We start from the raw sequence: 25,038 nt of genomic DNA, 5'->3' as shown, positions 1-25,038 counted from the left end.
GAAAACAAAGCTGAAAAGAGTTCAGACCCACGACTCAGAAACTGATTGCTCTACCACATGGTCCCAGATCTTCCGAAATACAATTCTGAATTACAAGTTAAATGGAGGTGAAGAAAGTGGAAAGTGCCTCTGCGTGAACGACTCTGGAGGGAAGCATGCTACTTTTTTTTTCCAGAATAATTCCAGTTTCTGCGTAAAAATGCCATGAAACAAATTTCTCCCAGAACCAAAAATATCAATACTTAGCTGGACACCAATGAACCGACCATAGCTTAGAGTTGATTATTCTTTGGCTTGGCTTCGCGGACGAAGATTTATGGAGGGGGTAAAAAGTCCACGTCAGCTGCAGGCTCGTTTGTGGCTGACAAGTCCGATGCGGGACAGGCAGACACGATTGCAGCGGTTGCAGGGGAAAATTGGTTGGTTGGGGTTGGGTGTTGGGTTTTTCCTCCTTTGCCTTTTGTCAGTGAGGTGGGCTCTGCGGTCTTCTTCAAAGGAGGTTGCTGCCCGCCAAACTGTGAGGCGCCAAGATGCACGGTTTGAGGCGTTATCAGCCCACTGGCGGTGGTCAATGTGGCAGGCACCAAGAGATTTCTTTAGGCAGTCCTTGTACCTTTTCTTTGGTGCACCTCTGTCACGGTGGCCAGTGGAGAGCTCGCCATATAACACGATCTTGGGAAGGCGATGGTCCTCCATTCTGGAGACGTGACCCATCCAGCGCTGGAGTTGATTATAGTGTGTAAATAAACCACAGAAATGCTGGAGGAACTCAGCAGGTTTCACAGCATTCATAGGAAGTAAAAATCTATTACCTGTGGTGGGGCACTCGCTCTTGGCAAACCGGCCCTGCTTGTACCGCCGTGTGGCGGGGTCGTCGGGGGTCCGCCTTGCCTCGTGGTTCCAGCCCAGTGCTTGCCTCAGGCAGCCGTTATGACATCACCACTCACGCAGGGGCCAAGCTCATGCTGCCCTTAAAGGGGCGCGCGTGGGATTTGAATAAGAGTCGTTGAGAACATCCAATGTGGTAGCTGTGAGTCTCTTTGCTGTAGCTGCCGCTACCTACCAACATTTTGTGCCCGAACCTTCAAAGCTGTTTGCTTATTCCCTGAAGAAGGGCTAAGGTCCAAAACATTGGTAATATATCTTTACTTCCTTAGGATGCTTCAAAACCAGCGGAGTTCCTCCAGCATTTCTGTGTGTCTTTACTACAATCACAGCATCTGCAGACTTCCATGTTTCACTCGATGATTTTAGTGGGCACACGGGTTTAAGTACAGATAGCTCAATATACAAGTAGATTATTAGAGAAAAACTGACTAAAGGTTGCTTTAAAAGACTCTCAGAACGACATGAATATGCAGGAAATAGAAAGTAATGTTTCACATGTAGGCAGAGAGATTTTGTTTAATTGGGTATTGTATTCGCACAGACATCATGGGCCAAAGGGCCTGTTTGTAGGCTGTATTCTACGCTCAACTGGCTATTAGGGTTTTCACACCAGTGTAGTAACTATTAGTGAAAGTAACACATTTATAAAGAGGGGTGTGGGCAATATAGCTGGAGACCACCAGCTTGGGAGGAAATGGTATGTCCATTAAATAAACATAAAAGAAGTTCTTGCAGTGAAGTGCAAGATTAAAACGGATACCTTATAAAGTAATTCAGTCCATCATCAATCACTTTTTGACAAGTCTGTATGAACTAAGCAGTCGATGCAGAACAAATAATGTAGAACCATATACTCCTGATGCTTTACATAAAATCTCTAATCTGTAGACCAAGTAGAATCTAAAAGTTGTCAACAGTCAGCAAGGGAAGTCAAAATAATGTTTTTTGTTTTATTGACTGATTTTAAAAAATTCCAAAGAAAATGCAGAAAAATGTATTATTCACTTGATACATGAAACAGCCAAAGAGCAGGTGAGGTGACATTAAATAGTATGCTCCAAAAATGAAAAAAAAAATTAGACAATGAAATAAATTGAAAAAATAATGTGGAGAACATAAGGCAAATTTTAAAGATTGGATGAATGATCTTGTGTTATAAAAAGCAATGCCATTAGAATTAAGTTTGAGTCTGCCACCTTTTTCCTAGACAAATCACGATACCAGCAGGGGAATAGATAGGTGCGTCATCTTTAGCAGAAAGATTACTGAGATTCAGTAGGCACTTTCAGGTGGCCAATTGCCCCGCTTGTAAAGCCACATATTTTGGCAATATGCGGTTGTTGGGAGGCCACATGAATGTGCAGAAGGCACCTGCAAGGCGAACTTTGTAACCCTCCTCCTAGAGGAATAATCGCCACAGCACAATGGCCTCCCCAGCCATCTGAATGCATTCCGGATGACAGTCAGCTGGCGAGCGCCTGACAGCTCCTCTCCCAGCTGCCCCTTCCCCCGGCGCAGGACGTCTGGGCAGTGGCAGCTGGCTGGGCTGTCAGTGCAGGGACTGCAGGGCTGGAGAAGCTGGTGGGGGAGAATGGGGGCTGGAGTGGCCGGCGGGGGAGAACGGGGGCTGGAGCGGCCGGCGGGGGAGGAAGGGGGCTGGAGCGGCCGGCGGGGGAGGAAGGGGGCTGACCGAAAAAATGCCAGTACCTGACTCGAGCGCCGTACTCACATGCATGGGGGATTATGGTTAACAAAATCGGCCATTGATCATTCTTAGAGACCAGTATTGCGGGAGAGAAGAACTAGCGAATTAGTGCACACTCTCACTGACCCCTGACTGTAGAGCTCTCTCTTGGGGACAGGGTGATTGGTGGGGGATGGAGGGAGGCATCTGAAACAAGATTTGGGCAGTTGGTTGGTGGGAGGGAGGGGAAGCAAATTTATCCGTGAGTGTGGGGGAAGGCCGTTTACCGCACTTCACCTCTCTCCTAATGTACCCCAGCCGATAGGTGAAATGTTACTAATGGGGGTAATGGGGGGTGATGAATCCTGGCCACACGATTTAGGTTGGTTGGTTTGGGGGGGTGGGGGGGGGGGGGGGAGGAAAGCAGGTTCATAGTTAAACCACAACCATCCAGTGCAAGAAAGCAGAGTGCCTGTGGTCCCTGGGGATGCGAACCAGTTCTACCCTGTGTCCAATGCACCCTCTCAGCACCACCTCTCCCGCATGTGAAGCTGACAGGGTGCTCTTCCTCGGGCTTGCCTTCCATTTCCTCCTCTGTCCCCTGACTGCAGAGTTCTCTCTTGGGGTGACTGGTGGGAGAGGGATAGAATGGGGAGGTGAATCATTGGAGACTAGGACCGCAGCATAAAGTCAGCCCAAAACTGGAGTCCAGCCATGCATCTCGACAGGCAAACTCCCCCTTGCTCACAGAGGAAGGGGAGGGAAATGAGGAGGGAGAACTAGCACAGGCAGCCATGGGAGCAATAACCTTAGGGGAGGCTCATTAAACAAATGCCTGCATAAATTACCCAGGGCACTGGCTGGCATGACTGTCATCACAATGTCATTAGACCACTCCTAGCCAGCCGCTTGCAGTGGCTGTACCTTCATGATGTGTGGCGGAGCGCTCCACTCCACTGCTGACACTAGGTTGAAGAGGGATTGGAGTCCACTCACGGAACATTTATGATCTTAAGTTCTGTGACGCAAGGGCAGAGAATCTCCGCCTTTATGGTCACATTTTAAAATCTATAAAAGGACCTAAAGACTTACCGAGATATTTGATCTCAGCATCTGAAGAGAATTACAATTATACATTGCAGCAAATTTTTGGGATATTAGAGTGAAGACTTGCCTTCACCTGGTGAAAGTATGCAAAAACAAAATTCAGAGCACCATATTATCTTTGTCTGGGTAGTTTAATTCAGCCTCTTCCAGAAGAGGATTTAATTCCCAAATATCAACACCTGTATTTACATTTTACAGAATTCTCATGTTTTATATTAAAAAATGTAAAAGACCCAAAATCTAAACATGAATAGAATTAAAGTTACTAATCTGTTTATTGTACTCTTTTAAATTAGTTGTCACACACTATCTCTGGTCTATTGTTATCACACATTAGTCAAACTGTAAAAATTACAAAAAGATACAAATCACATCAAGGGATATTGTGTATTATTTACAATAAAAAAATTCTAAAGACATTGAGATTCAAATTGACAATGTTGCTACTATAAATAAAAAATGAGTACAGGTACACGATCCTTTATCTAGAACCCTTGGGGGACAGTGTGCTCTGAATTTCAGATTTTTCTGGATTTCGTTAACCCTACCCAAATTGTGCTGTTGTATCCACCCACTTCCAGTCGCCTGGCCGCCTCCCCCGAGCACCGGTCCCTCAGCCGCCTATTTCCCCACTTACCGGATTTTTAAGCTTTCCAGATTTTAGATGTCCGGATAAAGGATCGTGTACCTGTACAGTAAAAACCCCTGCTATCTGGCACCTATGGGGATTAGTAGATCTCGGATAAGTGAATTTTCCAGTTGCTTGAGATTGCATGTTGCATGATTGGTGAACTAATGATGAGGCATGCCAAATTTAAACTTCTGTATTTTTAAAATCTATTAATTTTTCATGATTTTTTGCCATTTGCTTGAATTCCATATAACAGGGGTTTTATAGAAGTCACTACAATGAATATTAAATTCCAGGAGTGGAGAGAGCAGTAAATCTCTTGACAGAAGATACAAATGGAAATTGTAGTTAACTATTTTTAAACAACTGGTCTGTGCAAGTACCTGAAGATGCGGCGCAAGAAATAAGCACCTCATTGCATCTGTGAAATCTCATCAACAACTCAGATGAAGAACAGAATTCACATTTGTATTTGAAAAGGAAGAAAACTGTAAAATGCTCAATTTTCTAATACGTTGGGAATGTTTGGCAGGAGAATGTAGACAAGTGGAAAAGAAAAGTTTGTCTTCACTTTCAGTTTGAATCATGGAAACTGAAGAGATTTAGTGTGTCAGGCAACATCAAAGGAGACAATGTTTCAGGTCAGGACCCTTTATTGAGATCAAAAAAGTCTTGAAAAAGGCCCATAACTCAAAACATTGTCCATTTCTCCAAGGATGCTGCCTGATCCACCATCCCATCAGCTTCTCATTAGGCCCTTTCATGCCAAGACTGCGCCTGGGGGCCCAGCTATAAGCGCGGAGGGAAAAATATAAACACCTTTCATGGAGCAGCCCCTAAAAGGTTGCTCTTGCATCACATTCACATTGAGCGGCGCTTCATAGGGCCATCCAAAGCTGATGAAGGCGGGGCAACTGCTGCCATAGCACCACCAGTCATAAATACGCGGCAGAGCAATAACCATCTTCCCTACCCATGATCCCCACACAGCAGGAACCACTTTGCGTTTCCTAGAACAGTTCCAGCTGCATGGGGGATTATGGTTAGGGAAGACAGCCATTGCTCTGCCATGTTTTGAACCACTGATGAGCAGCCACAAAGGCTGAAGAGGCCTAGTGGCTGCCCCTGCCCCGCCCTGACAGTTCCCCCCTGCCCTGACTGCCCCCAATGGCTACCCCTGCGGCCGCCCCTGCCCTGAGTGGCTCACAGAAGGAGAGGGGTGAGTGGGTGATGGAGGGAGAGGGGAGATGGGTCTTGGGCTGACGGCATCATTGTGGTGTCATCAGCCCAGCCCTAGCCAGCCGTTTGCAGTGGTATTATATTGATGTGAGGCGGTGGACCTCAGCACTCCGAAAATGATTCCCGAGAGGGATGGCAGACGGCGCCTTTGAGCAAGCCACTGCACATTCATAGAGGTAAGTCTCCCAATGCAAGGGCAAAGAATCTTCGCCTTTACAGTAGGGCTTTTTCACTGCATTAAAGCGTTTGCTCTAGCTTCCTGTGTTTCTCACAATCATACTAATAACAGATTACTGAGCCATGCAAACAAATTTACAATTAAAAAATAATGATAAGCCCAAATAATTTAGTGTATAAATTAAAGTATATACACAGGAAAGTCCTGGATTCAGATCATTGTGTCAACCAAGCCATTCTCACCAAAATATCAAGCCCAGAAGACCCCTTTCAAAAGGCAAGGGAGAGAATGGAAGAACAGTTTATACCATCTCCGATGTGCATTTGAATGGAATAGGTTTACCAAATATTTTGTCCACACTCGATGGTGGTCATCTTGCACATGCTAATTCATTATTTTCTGGATGTTCAACAAGCTTCCAGTCTTTCTAGGATGAATTTTGCTTTCCATGCAGTTTATAACGGCCAGATCAACCAATCTTAAAATTTTAAATTGGCCAAGGTTGCAGAGGCAAGACTTTTCTCTATGTTTAAATTGGCTTGTGAATGTAGGAGTGTTAAATGGCTCTGGAGGGGATAGAAAGTTAAAGGACCAGGAGCAGTTAATGAATGGACGGACCTATTCTTTCAAAACCAAATGTTTTTACTTTTTAATTAAAAAAAAAACAGGAAAGGGTTAAGTTCAGTAAGGATGGGAACTATTCATTTGTAAATAGAAGAGTCAAATATTTTGCAATGCCCAATGCCCATTGTAACTGCAACTTTTTAAGTACACAGCAGGGAACACTGGCTTCTTCTTTTCCCTCACCTGTGTAAATGATGATGCACCCTGAAGAAAAGAAAAGCTCCACAGATAGGACTCCAAGTATTAGGTAAATCATCAGGTCTTCTAGATCAAAGGACTGCCGCAATGCAAGTATAATCAGGAAAACCACATTTCCTGCAAATAAACGAGCATACACTAATCAATGAATGTTCCTTAGTATACCAAAACATGCCTTTCTAATGCACAACAAATTAGAAAGATGAAAAAACCATTTTGCTGAAATTTTATATTTTGACATTTTAGTGCATAAGAAATCTGAACTAGTTTATAATAAAATGCTTCACCCCAAAGCTGGAAGAAAGGTCTCTTTACTCTTTTACTACTCTCCCCATTAGGAGCTATAAACTCCTGGACACAAATAACCCTCTCTACCCTTTTACGGAGATGATTGGAGTGAAATAGGGTGGTTCAGACCTGGGCATCATCTATAGTTGTCCATGTTACTGGATAGCCCCTCCATCCAATACTAATACCTTCCAGGGTATGAAGGATTTTGTTACCCATTTAACACAAGAAGCTTATTTTCATCATCTGTGGAAGATTTCTTATAAAACAACCAAAAGCAACTTCTGAATAACCTCAGCCAGTTTCTGTAAAAGAAAATGATATGAATTACTTCTAATGTAGATTTGTTATTTAGGCATTCATCATGGTAACAGGCCCATCTGGCCAATTACACCACAACCACTATACGTTTTGAAGGGTGGGAGGAAACCATGGCACCAGGAGGAAAACCACACAGACACAGGGAGTACATCCAAACTTCTTACAAGCAGCACCAGATTCGAACCCAGGTTGCTGGAATTGTAATAGCATTGCGCTAACGGTGCCACCCATTTGAATTACAACACATAGAATGTGAAGAAACATCTAAATAAAACAGCACAGGGAATGGGGAACTTTAAAGTACACGCAAAACCAAGGCAGGCATTAGAAAAGCTAGAAAAAATAGTAGGCCGATGAACCATACACATTTACATGCACATACACGCACACAACTAAAATAAAAACAATGTGCACCCAAGAAATCAAGTGAAAGGTGATGAGAATGCCAAAATTAAAGCTGGCTGTGGTGATACAACCTCAACACTGGCCGCATTCCTACCGGCCTACTTCAGGGGGAAACCACTGTACCTGCAGGTAGGCAGCCTGGGAGGCTAGCCCCACGTGACTGCTGTCAAACACCAGCCTGTATATAGACTCGAGCCAGCCACTCCCGGGATCAGTTGGACACATGGAGCCTGCAAAGGACAGCCAGGCACACATGGAGCCAGCAAAGATATTATGACTGGTGTGTACAAAAAAGCCTAAAGTACAGTCTTATCAGTGTTCTGTGTGTGCTTGCTGCACCATAGCGCATTACAATTTTTAAAGGACCATGGAGAGGTTCCTCACCATCGAGAGTCTGGATATCGATCCTCAACACCCAGACGCCCCAGCATACTTCGAGATCTGGAAGCACGCAATTGAGGCGATCATTCAGACACAGGCTGAGGTCATCAACAGGAACCAGAAGAGACTCTTGGTACTTTGCACCAAACTGGGCTCCTGCACTTTCCAGGCTATCCAAGACAGCATGGATTTTGATCCAGTGATGATCGTCCTGCAGGTCATATACCGGCCCCCGATGAATGCACTCTACGCTTGATACCTGCTCAGCATCAAGGTACAGCAGCCAAGTGAGACGAAGACGCTTATTTGGGGGCTTCTGGTGGAAAGAGTTATAGAGCCCAGCATCAGCCCTGGAGAGCCCCTACCCACTGCCCCACATCGCTGACATGGACAACGAGATAGCCCAGTACAGGGTTTTCTCCATGACTGACCTGAAGTCAGCCTATCACCAGCTCCTCATCCAAGCCTGGAATAAACCTTAAACTACCTTTGAGGCAGATGGGTGCCTTTACCAGTTCTGCCTGGGCTCCTTTTGGGGTCACAAATGGGGTCTCCGTGTTCCAGCAGGAGATGGTAGACAGACACAATCTAAGAGCAACTTTCCTGTACCTGGCCAAAGTCACCATCTGCTACCACAACCAGCAGGACCACGATGCCAACCTGGAAAATTTCTCCTGACGGCTGAAGCGCTGAACCTCACTTACAACAGGTGTGTGTTTAGCACCATCCACCTCGCCATCCTGGGGTTCATAGTGGAACATGGTGTCATTGGTCCTGACCCCGAATGCAATCGCCCCCACAAATGCCTAGGGCTCTTCTTTTACTACTCCCAGTGGGTCCCCTGCTTCTCGGACAAGGTCCACCCACTGGCTCAAGCTACCACTTTTCCTCTCCCCCTGAGATGCAAGTGGCCTTTGCCCACAACAGAAAGGACATTGCCAATGCCACCATGGATGCCATGGATGAGGACACTCCATTCCAGGTAGAATGCGATGCCTTTGAAGTCGCCTTTGATGCCACCCTCAATTAAGGGGGCAGACCCGTGGCCTTTTTCTCCAGGACCCTCCACGATTCAGAGGTGGGGAAATTCAATGACTACCCCCGATGCTCTGTTCCAGACATGCAGCAGTGCGCAGTCCGAGCAACTGCAGGTGCTGCATGACATCCTCTGCAACCTGGGCATCACTCACCTGTATCATTTCATTATGTCCGGAACCTCTCCTTCACTGTCCAAGAAGTCCGGACCATGACTGATTCCTGCAGAGTCAGTGTAGAGTGCAAACTGTGCTTCTTCCACCCAACACAGGCCCATGTAGTCAAGGCCATTCGGCCCTTCAAGCAACTCAGTGTCAACTTCAAGGGACCACTGCCTTCCACGAATAAGAATGTCTACTTCCTCTTGATCATAGATGAATAATCCCACTTTCCCTTCGCCATCACTTGCCCTGACACCTCCACAGACACCATTATCAGGGCACTGACCATGTTCAGATACCCAGCATTCATCCACAGTGACTGGGGGTCCAGCTTCATGGGTGAGAAGCTGTGCCAGTTCCTGGTAGCACAAGGCATTGCGGCTAGTTGCATGACTAGCTACAACCCAGGGGCAGTTGGAGTGTGAAAATGGGGTAATCTGGAAGGTAGTCCTCCTGGGCCAGAGGTCAAAGGGTTGGTCTGTCAACTAGTGGCAAGAGGCCCTCCCCAAGGAACTCCACACCACACGGACGCTCTTGTGCACAGCTCCCAATCAGACCCCTCATAAATGGCTTTTCTCCTTCCCTTGGAAATCGGCAACTAGCATATCCCTGCCAACGTGACTGACATCTCTGGGACCGGTGCTCCTCTGCAAACACATGCGGACCTGCAAGTCTGACCCTCTGGTCAAGCAGATGCCCCTTCTCCATTCAAACATGAACTACGCCTATGTCAGGTACCCCAATAGATGTGAGGACACTGTCTCGACCAGGGTACCTGGTGCCAGCAGGGACCAAACCTCACCCTGGGCACCCCTGGCCTACCCAGAATTCCCTGGGAGCAGACCCCCTCCCTCCTCCTCTCCAGAGGGCCGCACTCCTCGCAGATGCCCCACATCTACATCCTCCCCCACCCCCCCCCCCCCACCACCCCAGCTGGCCTTCAGGCAGCCCCATCCCTGCTGACCATTGACCAGGAGCCGGCCATGCAATGGTGTCAGAGTGACAGATGACCGCCAAATCACCTGAACTCGAAAATAATACCTGGTGCTAAAGGACAACACCCCCCCCCCCCCACCTTCCTGAGGACCCATTTTAAAGAAGGAGGTGAATGTGGAGATACAACCACAAAACTGGCTGCATTCCTACCAGCCTATGCAGGGGGGAAAACCACTGTACTTGCAGGTGGGCAATCTGTGAGGCTGGCCCTACTTGGCTGGCTATCAATCACTGGCCTGTATATAGACGAGCTGGCTCCCCTCCTGGGATCAGACACGTGGAGCCAGCAAGCAAAATAGTTCTGAGATAAGATCCTGATTACAAAGGTGGATTCAGGGCTTTCATGCTATAAAGTAACCAGAGGAACAATGGAAATTAATTAAGTTGAAAAAAAATCATTATCATGGAAGACCTGGATTTTAATTTTAAATGCCAGTGCCCTAATCGGATAGTGAAGAGACATCTCTGAAATACTTCAGCTCACTCTGAAGATAGCTGGTCTGACAATGTTCAGTGAAGTACAAAAGAAGTTCTAATGAGACTATAAAAATCTTTAAATCAAGATGGTGTTTATTTGTTCATTGGATTTAGGACAGCTTTCATTGTCTATGCTTATTTGCCTTAGCACTGGATAGTTTGCTGGGGTTAGCTCAAAAGGCAATTTGGAATCACTTAACATGGTCCAGTGTTTCAGAATGGCAGAATTCCATCTTTACAAAGAATAGCAAATCCAGACAGTTTTCTATCCATAGCTTTGTGGTCATCATTGCTGGCATTGTGCTTGGTATCAATCTAATTAAATCCCCAGCAGCATTGGTGAGATCCAAACTCCATCTTTTATTCCAGGCTCCAAGGCAAATCCAGCAACAAAGTCACACCCTACAATACTGCATATCACTCTACCCTCTAATTTAATCGATTTAAAATTATGGGATTGAAAAGAATGTCTTCTGGTCTAATACATACACAGACCAGGAAAATATTGTTAGTGACTGGGAAGAAGTGGTGGTTATGCTTGGACCGATTTTCTCCTATAACTTTGCAAGGATTATCAGCAAGAAGTTAACAGGCTCCAAATGGAGTATGGGATGCAGTTGTTCATCCCAAAATGTTCATACTTTATCTTCTACTGTAAAGGTCCTAAAATCCAGACTGCTCAGGGGATTGGGTCGGTCTGGGTTTTCCAGATTCTCGGGCAGCACAGATGCACGCAATGCATGCCAAAGCCGAGGGTTGTCGAGGAGTTGGATTCTTGGGTGATCTGGATTTCTGGACTTTTACTGTAACAGATTCTAGGAAACAGGAGCCTGCCACTGACAAAATGAAGGAAAAAAAAACATGTAGGAAACATGGGGGAAAGTGAAAACAAAAATACAATAGAGATGTAGAAAAATATGAAGCAAAAACATGGGAAAAAATAAAACTTCTTGGAACTTGGACTGATATAACCAAGATGTAGGATAGGGCTACAAACAAATCTCAATAGTAAACAAGTTAGAGAAAACAATATAAGAAAATGAGTTGCTAACTTTTACAAAAATTTAGACATGCAGCACGATAACAGGTAATTTTGGCTCACGAGTCGGTACTGCCCTATTTACACTCTATTAACCTACAACCTCCAGTACATTTCAAACGGTGAAAGGAAACTAGAGACCCCAGGGAAAACCCAAGCAGACACGGGGATAACGTACAAACTCATTACAGACAGTGGGGGCTTCAAACCCAGGTCCCGATTGCGGACACTGTAAAGACTTTGCGCTGACCGCTACGCCAACTGTGCCACCCCATATGAATTTAAACAATGTGCTTTTTTAAATTTTAGATGGATCACAACTGGATTACAATTTATTAAAGCCTCATTACTGGAATGATACAGGGGGCCTTCTAAAGGTCTTATAAGGAAATTAGATGCATTGCTATGAAAAACCGAAATCTTAAAAAGATTAATTAAAAGCTTCAGACATTGTTAGTTTTCACAGGCCGATGAATCAGCAAAATATAAAAAGACAAAATTAATCACCCATCGGGCCACAGGAGTGGAGGAGAATTTTCCTGAAGAACAATAATAAATGGACTTTAAGCAGGCATCAAAATGGATAGTTGATTTATCTTGGAATAGCTAGGCAATTAGTCAGACAATACACATGTAAACTTAAAAGTCCAAAAGTTCTGCGTTGCAATTTTTATGAATCCATTATGGTTGTAGGGCCCAGCGTTCAATAAGATTTCACTTTATGCCATTTGCAGCTTTGCTTTAAAACCACTAGGTGATGACAAATTCATTCTTGTGGCAGAAGAGGTGATTGGCCACTATACCTGAAAATCGTGCCATTAACTATACAATTAAAAAGAAACTGACAAAATCCCAAATAAACATACATGATCAAATTTTAAATAAAACTTGAAACAGGAGGTACATGAGGCTTTATAACCTGAATTCAGCTGGAAACCTGTTGACAGTCATTGATGTTCGTTTGCTTTGATCACAACCTGGCAAAACAGGTCCATAGCCAGCAATTTGACAGCATAGAATAATTTACAAAAAAAAAATCCCAACATTTTGCAGAAACACAAAAATTATGAGCGAGATTGTGACCTGGAGACTGAGACCATATGGTGAGATTCAATGCATGCAAGCCCAAATGGAATATCTGACTAAAGTTGATAAGTGTCCAATTAAAAATAGGGCTTAACTTAAAACTGCAAGTGGACAAGAACTCCAATACAATTCAACAAATAATATTTAAAATTCAGAAACGCAAGGATAGCCAATATAACTGCTGCAAAATTTCTGTGCTCAATTTGATTTTCCTACCGCATCTAATGATAATATCATATACCTTTTACAATGTACACATGCACCAAAGTTATAACTTGTGGCAGCTGGAATGGCAATTGTGAAAAAAACTATGATAGTAAACGTATCGAATTAAGATTATAATAAATGCACAAGATGGAAAGATATTATTCAGTAATCCTCGTGCAAAAAATAGTGACTTGCAATAGTGCACACAGTCATTATGTGCTGTTGCAACAATCCATGATGAATGTAACAAGGGGAGGTTCCAGTCTGATAACTGTTGGAAAAAAATTGTTCTTGAATCTAGAGGTGCTGGTTTACAGGCTTCTGTACCTTCTGCCTGAAGGTAGCAGTGAGAAGAGGTTGTAACCTTTATGATGTTGGTTGCCTTGCTGAGGCAGCACCTCACATAGATGTGTGCAACAGAAGGAAAGTCGGAGCCTATGTTGGACCTGGATAGGTTGCCTCCCAATATGTTCCTGGGCACTTGAATGACTAAATCAGGGGGTGATGCAACCTGTCAGGAAATCATTCAGGAACCCATCCAATCATATTTCAAAATAATTAAAGTACTCTTTTCAAAGTGTAACACAGAATTGCACATTTTTTATGCAAACATAGTTTAACTTTTTTTTTTTTTTTACACACGATTCTTAATTTGCACCTGAGGCAGTTAATCGCAATTTAAGAACATTACAGCAAAGAAAGAGGCCCTTTCAGCCCTTCTAACCATTTTTCTGCCTAGCCCCACTGAACTGCACCAGTCTATAGCCCTCCATACCTCTCCCATCCACGAACATGTCCAAATTCTTCTCAAATGTTAAAATTGAGCCTACATTTACCACTTCATCTTGAAGTTCATTCCACACTCTGAGTGAAGAAGTCTGTTCCCCCTAAACATTTCCCCTTTCACCCTTAACCCATGTTGTTTGGTTTGTATCTCACCTACCCTCAGTGGAAAAGGTTTCCCTATATTTACTGTCTGTCTGTCCCACTCATAACTTTAAATACCTCTATTAAATCTCACCTCATTCTTCTACAATCCAGGGAATAAAGCCCTAACCTATATACTCTGTAACTCAGTTTCTGAAGTCTGGGCAACATCCAAGTAAATCTCTGCACTCTTTCCATCTTATTGATACCTTTCTTGTAGTTAGGTGACCAAAACTGTACACAATACTCAAAATTTGCCCTCACCAATGTCATATACAACTTTACCATAATATCCCAACTCCTGTACTTAATACGTTCATGGATTCATGTATCTGTATTCCCAGATCCCTCTGTTCTACTGCACTCCTGAGTGCCAAACCATTTACCATGCATGTCCTTTCTTAGTTTGTCCTTCCAAAATGTTACACTTCGCACTTGTCTGCAATAAATTCCATCAACATTTTTCAGACCATCTTTCCTTTCTTTTTAAAATATTTTTATTGTTTAACATAATAATCCTAATATATACATGTTCTACTAATATAACAAAGTAATATAACACAATATAACATTGTAATTAATGCAATGTACTTTACAACAAATTTCATCAAAATCGTTAATTTGACCTTATTTATTAAAATAATTATGAATATAAAGTACTTGAGTTACATTATACTAACAGTCATCATATCTTGGTATATTATCTAAATAATTGTTATGATCTAGGACAATCATAATTAAACCGTACATGATAAACTTATCTAAAATAAAACTAGTTGGCCCAGATCCCTCTGCAAGCTTTGAAAATATTCTTCACTGTCAAAAACATCTCCAATCTTTGTGTCATCTGCAAACTTGCTGATTCAATTTACCACATTATCATCCAGATCATTGATATAGATGACAAACAATGGACTGATGCTTGAGGTTCACCACTGGTCCTAGTCCTCCAGTCTGAGAAGCAATCATCCACCACTACTCTCTGGCTTCTCCCATCCAGCCATTGTCGAATCCAGTTCACTACTTCACCATGAATACGGAGCGTATGTTCTGTGTGGAGGAAACGTGGCCTCCCAACCTGTCTGGAATGTGTGTATGATGGGTGGTCATGTGTCCTCCCTGTCTGAAACTTATTACCTGTCTATCAAGGTTGGACTCTGGCCTCCCATTAGTGCACACCTTGCAGTTGATTCGTTTAAATTATCTGGGGTCATTATTGGCTAGGCGCCCAGATCAGAATTGTATAAACATCAATGGTTAGCACATTTCTTCCTCATGGTCCAAGCCCCAGACTTCACTCCATGCCAGGTTGCTACTGTGAACAGTATTTGCAGAGAGCTGCATCATCCACGTTAGTACAGAGAACCGGGTGTTTGTGTGAAAGTCCCTGTTTGTAGTGTGTATACTCAAGTGGGTGAGTGTGTCAAGTAAAGGTTCTCTATTGTCAGAGTTCAATCTAGGTCCAAGGTGAAAGTCTACATCGTTGTTTAAGTGAAATAGTAATCGAGTTCCATTTGACATTCTCCTCTGTTTGTTTCCGTTTGTTAATTAAAGTTACGTGTGAGTGTATCATCTGTGTCCAGACTTGTCTATCAGTGAACCCACCAAACCTGATACTCTTCCCAACACGACAATTAGTGCTGCATGCAGGGTTCAAAGAGTTTTGGCTGGACACACGCGGGAGATTGTGTTAACGAGTGTATGTGAATGTCCTGTCAGGTGTACATGTGATTGTATACCTGCTCAACAATGGGGGGCAACAGGAGGTGACCCACATATAGAAAAGGAATCCTGGGGTTGAGATAAAAAATCCCAGGGTGGACTGACGACCGTCAAGGATTCAGCTGTTCGGCAGTGTGGCTGGCAAGCCACACCACGCCAATCGACTGGGTTGACAGGCTGAACCCCCACAGAGCGAAGATAGGGCACCACATGGTCTCCCTCCTGGAGAAACCAGGGTTTCCTGAGGCCAGGGAGTCGTGAGGTAGCTCACGGGGTATCATGTCTGATTTAAGAAATCAGGGCGTTCAGAAAGATAGGGAGCTAGAATCTCTGCAGCATCTCTGTTGGGCACTATAGGAGGCAGTACAGACAGTCCAAGTGCGAGTGGCAAACCTAAAAATTAAAGTCATGGACATAGCTTCCAAGCTGATTGAAATACAGCAGCTGTAAGCAGCTCACTGGTGTGGCTCACAGATTGACTAAGGAAAATTCCGAACCATTGTCCAGTGGCGGGGGAGAGGATCAACACATAGTTGGTGGATAGGTGTGTGCAGGGATGATCATGAGGAAACTGAATTCTATGGTAAATGTCCTCCCCCCGACCCCCACCCCCCCCACGTGGTCCCAGGTCTGCCACGAGGGCACCCCACTGACCTTCCCTGTTTTGGAGGTAGCCAAAAATAGGGGGACCTTAGGTGGGCACGTATGTGGTCACTGTGAAATTACGGAGTTCCGGGACTACTCTGTCAAGGAGCTAACTGGGCAAGGGGACCAACACCCCCAGCAGCCATACGAACATGTAGCCATGCTGCTGCTTCAGCTGGGAGACAAGGGGGCTTTCAATTTCCTGGGTGGTCTATCTGACCAACAGACAATTGGCAATGCCCTGTGGACGCCGCCAGAAAGGGTCGATGATGGCACCACCGCCGTATGGGAATGGGTGGTGACTGTGATCCAGGCCAGGTTCCCTGCCCTCCTAGAATGGGGTCAACACAGCCGGCCACAGTAGCACACCATCGGCGTGGGGACCCAAATTTTTAGGGAGTAGGCATTGATCGTGGGTGCCTTAGGGGACTGTATAATGTGTATGGTTTACAAAACATTTAATTATTTGATAGTAAAACCCGTTATCCAGAATCCTAGCAACCAGCAAAAAAAATTGCAGAAAATAAATAGGTAATAAATACAGAAGTTTAAAATTGGCCTGCCTCGCTTTTAGTTCACCAATCATGTAACACGCAATCTCAAGCAACTGGAAAATTCACTTGCCTGCCAGGTTTTTTATTGTCCATGGTTGACCCCAGATTGCCAATGTCAATCAATGTTTGCAAATATAGATGAAGAGTTGACTGATTCTTGAAAGTTGACAATACGTTCTTTTGTGAAATATGAATTTCTAAAGGAATTCTTCAATACTATGAAAGTAAAAGTATTAAATGTGTGCCATTCTGTGGTTGAACTATTGTCAAATTGGTTTAATCACTTTATAGTTCAATGGAAAGATGCTGCTCCGATTTACTGAAATTGTAGGAACAAGACAAGCTTCGAACGTGGATTGACACATGGAATGATGTCCTTATTGGCATTAGTGAAACTTGGTTGCAAGAGGGACAGACTGGTAGCTCAATGTTCCGAGCTTCTATTGTTTGAGATGCGATAGTACAGGAGGCATGAAAGGGGAAGAGTGGCATTGTTCGTCAGGGAAAATATCACAGCTGTGCTCAGGCAGAACAGACAAGTGGGCTTGTCTACTGAGGCTATATGGGTGGAGCTGAGAAATGGGAAAGGTAATGACCACACTCATGGGGTTGTATTATAGATCGCCCAATAGTCAACGAGAATTGTAGGAGCATATCAAACAGCAATATGGAACCGTACAGGAGGGCAATAGATCAGCTCTTATGATCAATGTTAACAAAACCAAGGAGATGATTGTGGACTTCAGGAGGAAATCAGGGGGAACACAACCCAGTCCTCATCGAAGGATCAGTAGTGGAGAAGGTCAAGAACTTCAAATTCCTGGGTGTCACATCTCTGAGGATCTGTCCTAGAACCTCCATGTTGATGCAATCATGAGAAGGCTCGCCAGCAGCAATACTTTGTGAGGTGTTTGAGGAGATTTGGTATGTCACTGAAGACTCCCGAAAACTTCTACAGGCAAGCATTCTGACTGGTTGCATCTCTGTCTGGTATGGAGCTGCCAACTCTCAGGACAAGAGAATTGTTAATTTGGCCTGCAACATCACAGAGACTAGACTTCACACCATCAAGGACATCTACATGAGGGGGTGTTTTAAAAAAGCAGCCTCTATCCTCAAAGACTCCCACCACCCAGGCCATGCCTTCTTCACTCTGCTACCATCAGGAGAAAAAGGTACAGGAGCCAAAAGATGAGCACTTAGCAGCACAAGGACAGCTTCTTCCCTTCTGCCATCAGATTCTTGAATAGTCAATGAACCAAAGACTTACTTACTTTTCGAGCACTACTATTTTTATATTATTTTAAGATGGTTAAAATATGAACGTTTGCACAATGAAGCTGCCTCAAAGCACTGAATTTTATGACTTGTTCATGATGATAAATTCTGATTCTGAAATCTGTAGAGATAGCAGACAGCTTCAGGAAACAAAGTTGTGATTGTAGGAGATTTTAACTTTCCACATATTGACTGGGACTCCCATACAGGATGGCTTGGAGTTGGTCAAATGTGTTCAAGAGAGTTTGCCAAATCAATATATAGAAGTACCAACTAGAGAGAGGGCAATACTGGATCTCCAATTAGAAGAAGGATAGGTCTGGGCCTCAGGATGATATTCTAAATTGGAGAAAGGCCAATTTTGAGGAACTGAGAAAGAATCTAGAATGCATGGATTGGGATAAGTTGTTTTTGGGCAAATATGTGTGAGGTAAGTGGAAGACCTTCAAAGGTGAAATTTTAAGAGCACAGTACAGAGTTTGTATGTTCCTGTCAGGATTAAAGGCAAGGTTAGCAGGCATAGGCAACATTGGTTTTCGAGGGACATTGGGAATCTGGTTCAGAAGAAGAGAAAGGTGTATAACGGATATAGGCATCATGGAGCAAATGAAGTCATTGAGGAGTATAACAAAATGCAAGAAAAACCTCAAGAAGGAAATCAGGAAGGCTAAAAGAAGGCACGAGGTTTCTTTGGCATCAATATAAAGTAAAATCCTAAAGGTTTCTACCTGTATATTAAAAGCAAAAGGATAGTAAGGGACAAAATTGGTCCCCTTGAAGATCAGATTGGCCAACTTTGTCTGGAGCTAAAAGAAATGGGGAGATCTTACATTTTTTTTCATCAGTATTCACTCAGGAAATTGCCACAGAAGTCGTAGGAAGTAAGGAAAACAAGCAGTGAGGTCATGGAACATGTACAGATTAATGAGGAAGAGGTAGATAAATCCCCAGGGCCTGACAAGATATTCCCTCAAACCTTGAGGGAGGCTAGTGTAGAAAATGCAGGAGCTCTGGGAGAAATATTTAAAATGTGCTTAGCCACTGGTATGGTACCAGAGGATTGGAGGTTAGCTCATGTTGTTCCATTGTTTAAAAAATGGATCCAAAACTCACTTTACACCTATGACTGTGCAGCTTGGTACGACAATAACACCATCCACAAATTTGCTGACAATACCACTGTAGTGAATTGTATAAAGGAAGGGCATGAGTCAGCATACAGGAGGGAGATTGAAAATTTAGCTGAATGGTCACCAACAACAACCTTGCACTCAATGTCACCAAAACTAAGGAGCTGATTGTTGACTTCAGGAAATGGAGGCCAGAGATGTACAATCCAATGATTATTGGGGGAATCAGAGGTGGAGGGGGTGAGCAAATTTAAGTTCTTGGGAGTCACTATCTCAGAGGATCTTTCCTGGACCCAACACACCAATGGCATTGTGAGGAAAGCAAGTCAGTGCCTCTACTTCCTCAGGAGTTTGCAAAGATTTGGTTTGACACCAGAAACCCTGGCAAATTTTAACAGAGCTATGGTGGAGAGTGTGCAGACTGGCTGCATCATGATCTAACATGGGAACACCAATATCCCTGAGCGTAAAGCACTCCAAAAGGTAATGGACACAGCCCAGGACATCACAAGCAAAACTCTCCCCACTATCGAGGTCATCTACAAGGAACGCTGCCAGCAGCAATCATCAAAGACCAACACCACCCAGGAAATGCTCTATACTTGCTGCTGCCATCAGGAAAGAGGTATAGGAGCCACAAGACTCGCACCATCAGATTCAGGAACAGCTGCTACCCCTCAACCATCAGACTCTCAATGACAAACTCAATCAGAAACTCCTTTCTCTTACTTATGCACTTTATTGATTTTCTTTTTGTTCTCTCTGTATTGCATAGTTTGTTTACATTCGTTATCTGTTTCAGTTCTTTATTTATATGTTTATGTGGTGTGCAGTTTATTTTTTGACTACTAATTAGTGGTAATTCTGCCGCACCCGCAGGAAAAAGTTATCTCAGGGTTGTATGTGAAGACATATATGTACTCTGACAATAAATCTGAAAAGTAACTCTGGAAATTATAGATCAGTGAACCTGACATCAGTAGTAGGTAAATTATTGGAAAGTGTTCTCAGAAATTGGATATACAAGTACAGTATTTGGCTTTGTGTGTGGTACGTCAAGTTTAACAAATCTTGTGGAGTTTTTCCAAGAAGGATACGAGGAAAGCTGACACAGTAAAGGCTGTTGATATTGTCTCCATGGACTTTAGTAAGGCTTTTGACAAGACCACACATGGGAGGTTAGTCAGGAAGGTTTAATCCAGTGGTTCTCAACCTTTTACTTTCTACTCACATACCACTTTAAGTAATCCCTATGCTATAGGTGCTCTATAATTGAGCGATTGCTTAAGGTGGTATGTGGGTGGAAAGAAAAAGTCTGAAAGCCACTGTTTTAATCGTTACCTAATTGATTCATTATGTGCACAGTTTCACAACTCCAAAAGAAATGGGCCAATGACAATTTTTTCCTCAAGCAAAATATTTCAGTAACAATTGGGTCTCGAGCAGTGATTCTCAACCTTCCCTTCCCACTCATATCCCACCTTAAGCAATCCCTTACTAATCACAGAGCACCGATGGCATAGGGATTACTTAAAGTGAGATATGAGTGGAAAGAAAAAGATTGAGAACCATTAGTTTAGACATTGTCATGGGAAGAATATCAGGTTCAGTGGGCTCACAGAAGCTGCTTTCAGGTGGAATCGCTGGGAGAATGCAGCTCTGGAGCATGCAGGTGTCTGTGAAAGGACGTTCAGATGGCAGCACTGAAGGTGGTGTTCTGCCACCTGAAAGGTCTGCAGCAGGGAGAGGTGCCACGGAGAAAACGCCGGCTCCTGAGTTGGGTTCAGGGGCAGCTGTCTGACAGCTCCCCGGCGCAGGACTACGGGGCCTCAGCCCTGACATCACACACCGGCCGCCCTAGCCCTGTAGTCCTGCACCAGTGGTGGGGGGGGGCTTTCAGGCACCAGGGAGTTGGGTCGCAGGCTGAATGTCATCAGCCCGGCCCCTTCTAGGCACCTGAAAGCTGCTAGCCGCTTTGCCTTGCTGCTTTCAGGTGCCTAGGGGGAGCGCTTGGAAGCAGAGAGTATAGCTCCCCGAGGTGCGTTGAGTAACTCCTTTTCGCTTTCAGGTGGCCTCCCTACAGCCGTATTCGGGTATTTTAGGCGGCTTTACATTGGGTATTCTAGCCACCTGAAAGCGGCTAGAGAGTTGAATCTGGACAGTTGTATTCCTCAAAACCTTGTTCACTCTTCTGAATCATATTAAAGATCAGCTCTTTTTACTGAAACAATGCATGAATGAATGCAGGAAGCTCTTTAGCAATAATTGATGCACTCCATTCGCAGAGTGTCATCTTCAAACCCACCAAAGCGCTGAACTATTGTAGTCTGGTGGACAGATCTCTATCTCACAGAGATCATACATCAGCTCTCAGACACTACCCCATACTTCCTCTGGACTACAAGGTCCATTACCATCTACAATACAATGGCCTGATGTTCTGTGGAAGGATCATTTCCTTTGTTTTCTCCACTGTTTCCAGACTTGTAGTCTCCCAGCACTAGATAAGATGCTTTGACCTCCTGTTCAAGATCCACAAGCAGGACTGTCCAGACATAGCCATTGTTTCATTACCTTGAAGAAGGGCTCAGGCCTGAAACATCAGCAATACATTTTTTTCCTCCCATGGATGCTGCGAAACCTGCTGGGTGCCTCCAGCATTTCTGTATTTTTACTACAATCACAACATCTGCAGGTTTAAGTGTTTACCTTCTGGTCATTGCTTCAGCCAAACAACCTCTTCCTACCTTAATGCCAAGCCTTCTCCCCTGGTCCTTTCCCTTCACATGATACTTTGGATATCATAGTCAGAGAGATTTCCTCTATCAACATGACAATTTCCAATTACCTGCCCTAATGGGTTAACAGTCCCTTTATACCTCCATCCCACAACAGGAAGGTCGAAGGGAACATTGTTTCTTCCCTGAATAGAAGCCCAACTAATCACCCTCCAGCAACACATTCATTCACTCAGCTAAACTAGTCCTCTGAACAACTTCTCTTTCATCTTCCTTCACTTCTTCCACATTAAAAAATGTAGCCGGGGGGGGGGGGGGGGGGGGCGGGTGAAGCTACATTTTTTTTTTGCAGGAGATGTGCAAGTTTTTTATTTCAATCCTACCCAAGCTCCTCCCCCTCCACCTTTTTATAGTATATGGTTTCCTGAACTCATTCAGAGCAGAAATACTTCCTGGCTTCATCCCATTAGAGATGTTCCCCATCTTATCCATCCCTCCACTGCAGCCCCCCCCCCCCCCCGCAAACAACTTAAAAACTAATTAGATTCCCCCCCTTCTAAATTCTTATTGAGTTTAAAGCCCAAATGTTAACCTTGATTCTCTTGGCACAAGTACTGTGTGCATGCAACAGATTTCTAACATTCTTTATATTTTATTTCAGTTGTCTAATACAGTATTTGAAACATTTATCAAGGATTTTTATGTGTGTGTATATATTTTATATATAAGCACGAGAATTAAATGCAGGTATTGTGGTGACCCACTTATCAGCAAGCGAATCGGCTCCTGAAAGGGCGGGCATGCTGTGGAAAACATGGAAGATTGACCTGCATCCTACACAGGTTTTTATCTGGGCTGATGACCTCACTGATGATGTCACTTCCCATCCATGAGACAGAAGCAGTGATGTATGCAAGCCTGGCGGTGTCAGTCTTGCATCGACCTCCCCACGTATAACAACATGTACAGCAATTCCACAACATGTACAGTATAAAATATTTCACTACATTGGTGACCCTAACATGGAAAATCTTTCTTCGATGCATACTGTGGCTCTGAAACTGCCAATGTTTTGGACTTCATAACCACGTGTATGCTTTGACCAAGCAGAAGTCCAATTCCAGTTGGGGCAGATAACATCTGATTCCATGCAGTACTACTATGAGGTAAGTGCCCTGGATCAAGAGACGGCATGCAGAGTTTCCATTTTTCTGCAGCATCCTCCGGAAGAGGGCAAGTATATGGCGCTCAAGTGTCTGTTCGTCCATACCTTTGGCTTCTCACGACATGAGTGAGCAGCCTGTTTACTTCACTTGGATCGCTTGGGAGACAAGACCCCTTCCGCACTCATGAATGAAATGCCGGCACTAGCAGAAGGGCATATGCCCTGCCTCATGTTCGAGCAGGCTTTCTTGGAGCAGTTGCCAGAAGATGAGGATTTCAGTGACCCATAGAGAGTTGTGGCCCGCGCTGACATTCTATGGCAGGCTAAGCAACAAAGCGTGACATCCCGCTCACTGCAGCAGGACTGTGCATCTCCAACATTTGACCGGCAGCAGGGTTGATCAAATCTGTTGTCGGACTGCCAGTCGGCCAAGAGACAACGGGACGAAGATAGCACTCATTGGTGTTTCTACCATCAATGATGGGCTGCAGAAACTCGCCACTGCCAACCTCACTGAGAGTTTCAGGGAAAACCCCAGGGGCAGCCATCGCTAATGGCTGCAGCAGCTGGAAATTGAGAGTCTTTTATATGTCTGGGATAGACATTCTGGGTGGCGTTTCTTGGTGGATACAGGGGCTGAGATCAGCGTGCATCCCCTTCGGGGCATGACACATGTAAGAGAAAACCCGGGCCATCATTGAAAGCTGCAAACTGTAGTACTATCCAGACATTCGCCATGTGTAGGATCCTGCTTCAGTTCAGTGATACTAAGTTCACATGGACGTTCGCATTGGCCGCAATTGCACAACTGCTACTGGGAGCTGATTTTCTCAGAGCACATGCCCCCCTGGTTGATCTAGAGAGACGAAGACTTGTTCATACTAACACTTTCCAGACCTTTGCCCGAGGTGAGGCCAACCTGCCAGCCCTGTATTTAGACTCCGCTACTCTTTCAGAGAACGAATTCGCCAGGTTGTTGGCAGAATTCCCCACAATAATTATGCCACAATTCACCTCAGTGATGCTGAAACCTTGGGTGCAGCACCACCTACCAACTGAAGGACCACCAATGCATGCCCAAGCTCACAGGATCCTCCAGATAAACTTCGTTTGGCCAAAGAGGAGTTTGAAAGGATGGAGGACATGAGTATCGTACAACGATCTGATAGCTCCTGGGCCTCCCTGCTCCACATGGTATCCAAGGTTGCAGGTGAATGGAGACCCTGAGGTGATTACCGCAGGTTGAAAGAGGTTACCGCACCAGATCGCTACCCGGTACCGCATTTACAGGACTTTGTGTCAAACCTGCAGCTAGTCCACATATTTTCCAAGGTGGACCTGGTCCGGGGTTATCATCAGATCCTGGTCCACCTGCATGACATTCCAAAAATGGCTATTATTACACCCTTTGGCCTTTTTGAATTCATAAGGATGCCTTTTGGGCTCAAGAATGCTGCAGAGAGGAAAGCAAAAAAAACAACTCACTTTTGGGGTCCACAGCGGGATTGCCGATTCTGGAGGGGGGGGCGTCATGTGACAACCCACTTACCAGTGAGCAAACCAGCTCCCAAAATGGTGGGCATGCTCTGGAAAATGTGGAAAATTGACCTGCATCCACAGTCTTCTATCTTAGCTGATTATTTATATCTTTGGCTTGGCTTCGCGGACGAAGATTTATGGAGGGGGTAAAAAGTCCACGTCAGCTGCAGGCTCGTTTGTGGCTGACAAGTCCGATGCGGGACAGGCAGACACGATTGCAGCGGTTGCAAGGGAAAATTGGTTGGTTGGGGTTGGGTGTTGGGTTTTTCCTCCTTTGCCTTTTGTCAGTGAGGTGGGCTCTTATAACACTGATGATATCACATCCTATCCATGTGACAGAAACAGCGATGTATATAAGCCCAGCATGCAGTTATCCTTTTTCCAGTGGTTTAATC

The 25,038-nt window shown here is 44.5% G+C and overlaps 1 protein-coding gene across 4 annotated transcripts in view; it reads right to left on the bottom strand.

Annotated features, from left to right (window-relative positions):
* The window catches only part of tmem192 (transmembrane protein 192), a 44,479-nt gene that overhangs the window by 6,536 nt on the left and 12,905 nt on the right, over window positions 1–25,038 (bottom strand). For 3 of the 4 annotated variants that reach the window (XM_069926512.1, XM_069926513.1, XM_069926514.1), the window contains one exon: window positions 6,535–6,666. The exons of the other annotated variant lie outside the window; for it this stretch is intronic. In XM_069926512.1, coding sequence (XP_069782613.1) covers window positions 6,535–6,666 — 132 coding nt within the window. The remainder of the gene's footprint in view (window positions 1–6,534; window positions 6,667–25,038) is intronic. 4 annotated transcript variants of the gene reach the window in all.

This window comes from Narcine bancroftii, chromosome 3, assembly GCF_036971445.1.
Source record: "Narcine bancroftii isolate sNarBan1 chromosome 3, sNarBan1.hap1, whole genome shotgun sequence".
Classification (NCBI taxonomy): domain Eukaryota; kingdom Metazoa; phylum Chordata; class Chondrichthyes; order Torpediniformes; family Narcinidae; genus Narcine; species Narcine bancroftii.
The sequence above is the reverse complement of the archived record's forward strand: the minus strand, read 5'-3'. Positions and strand labels throughout refer to the sequence as shown.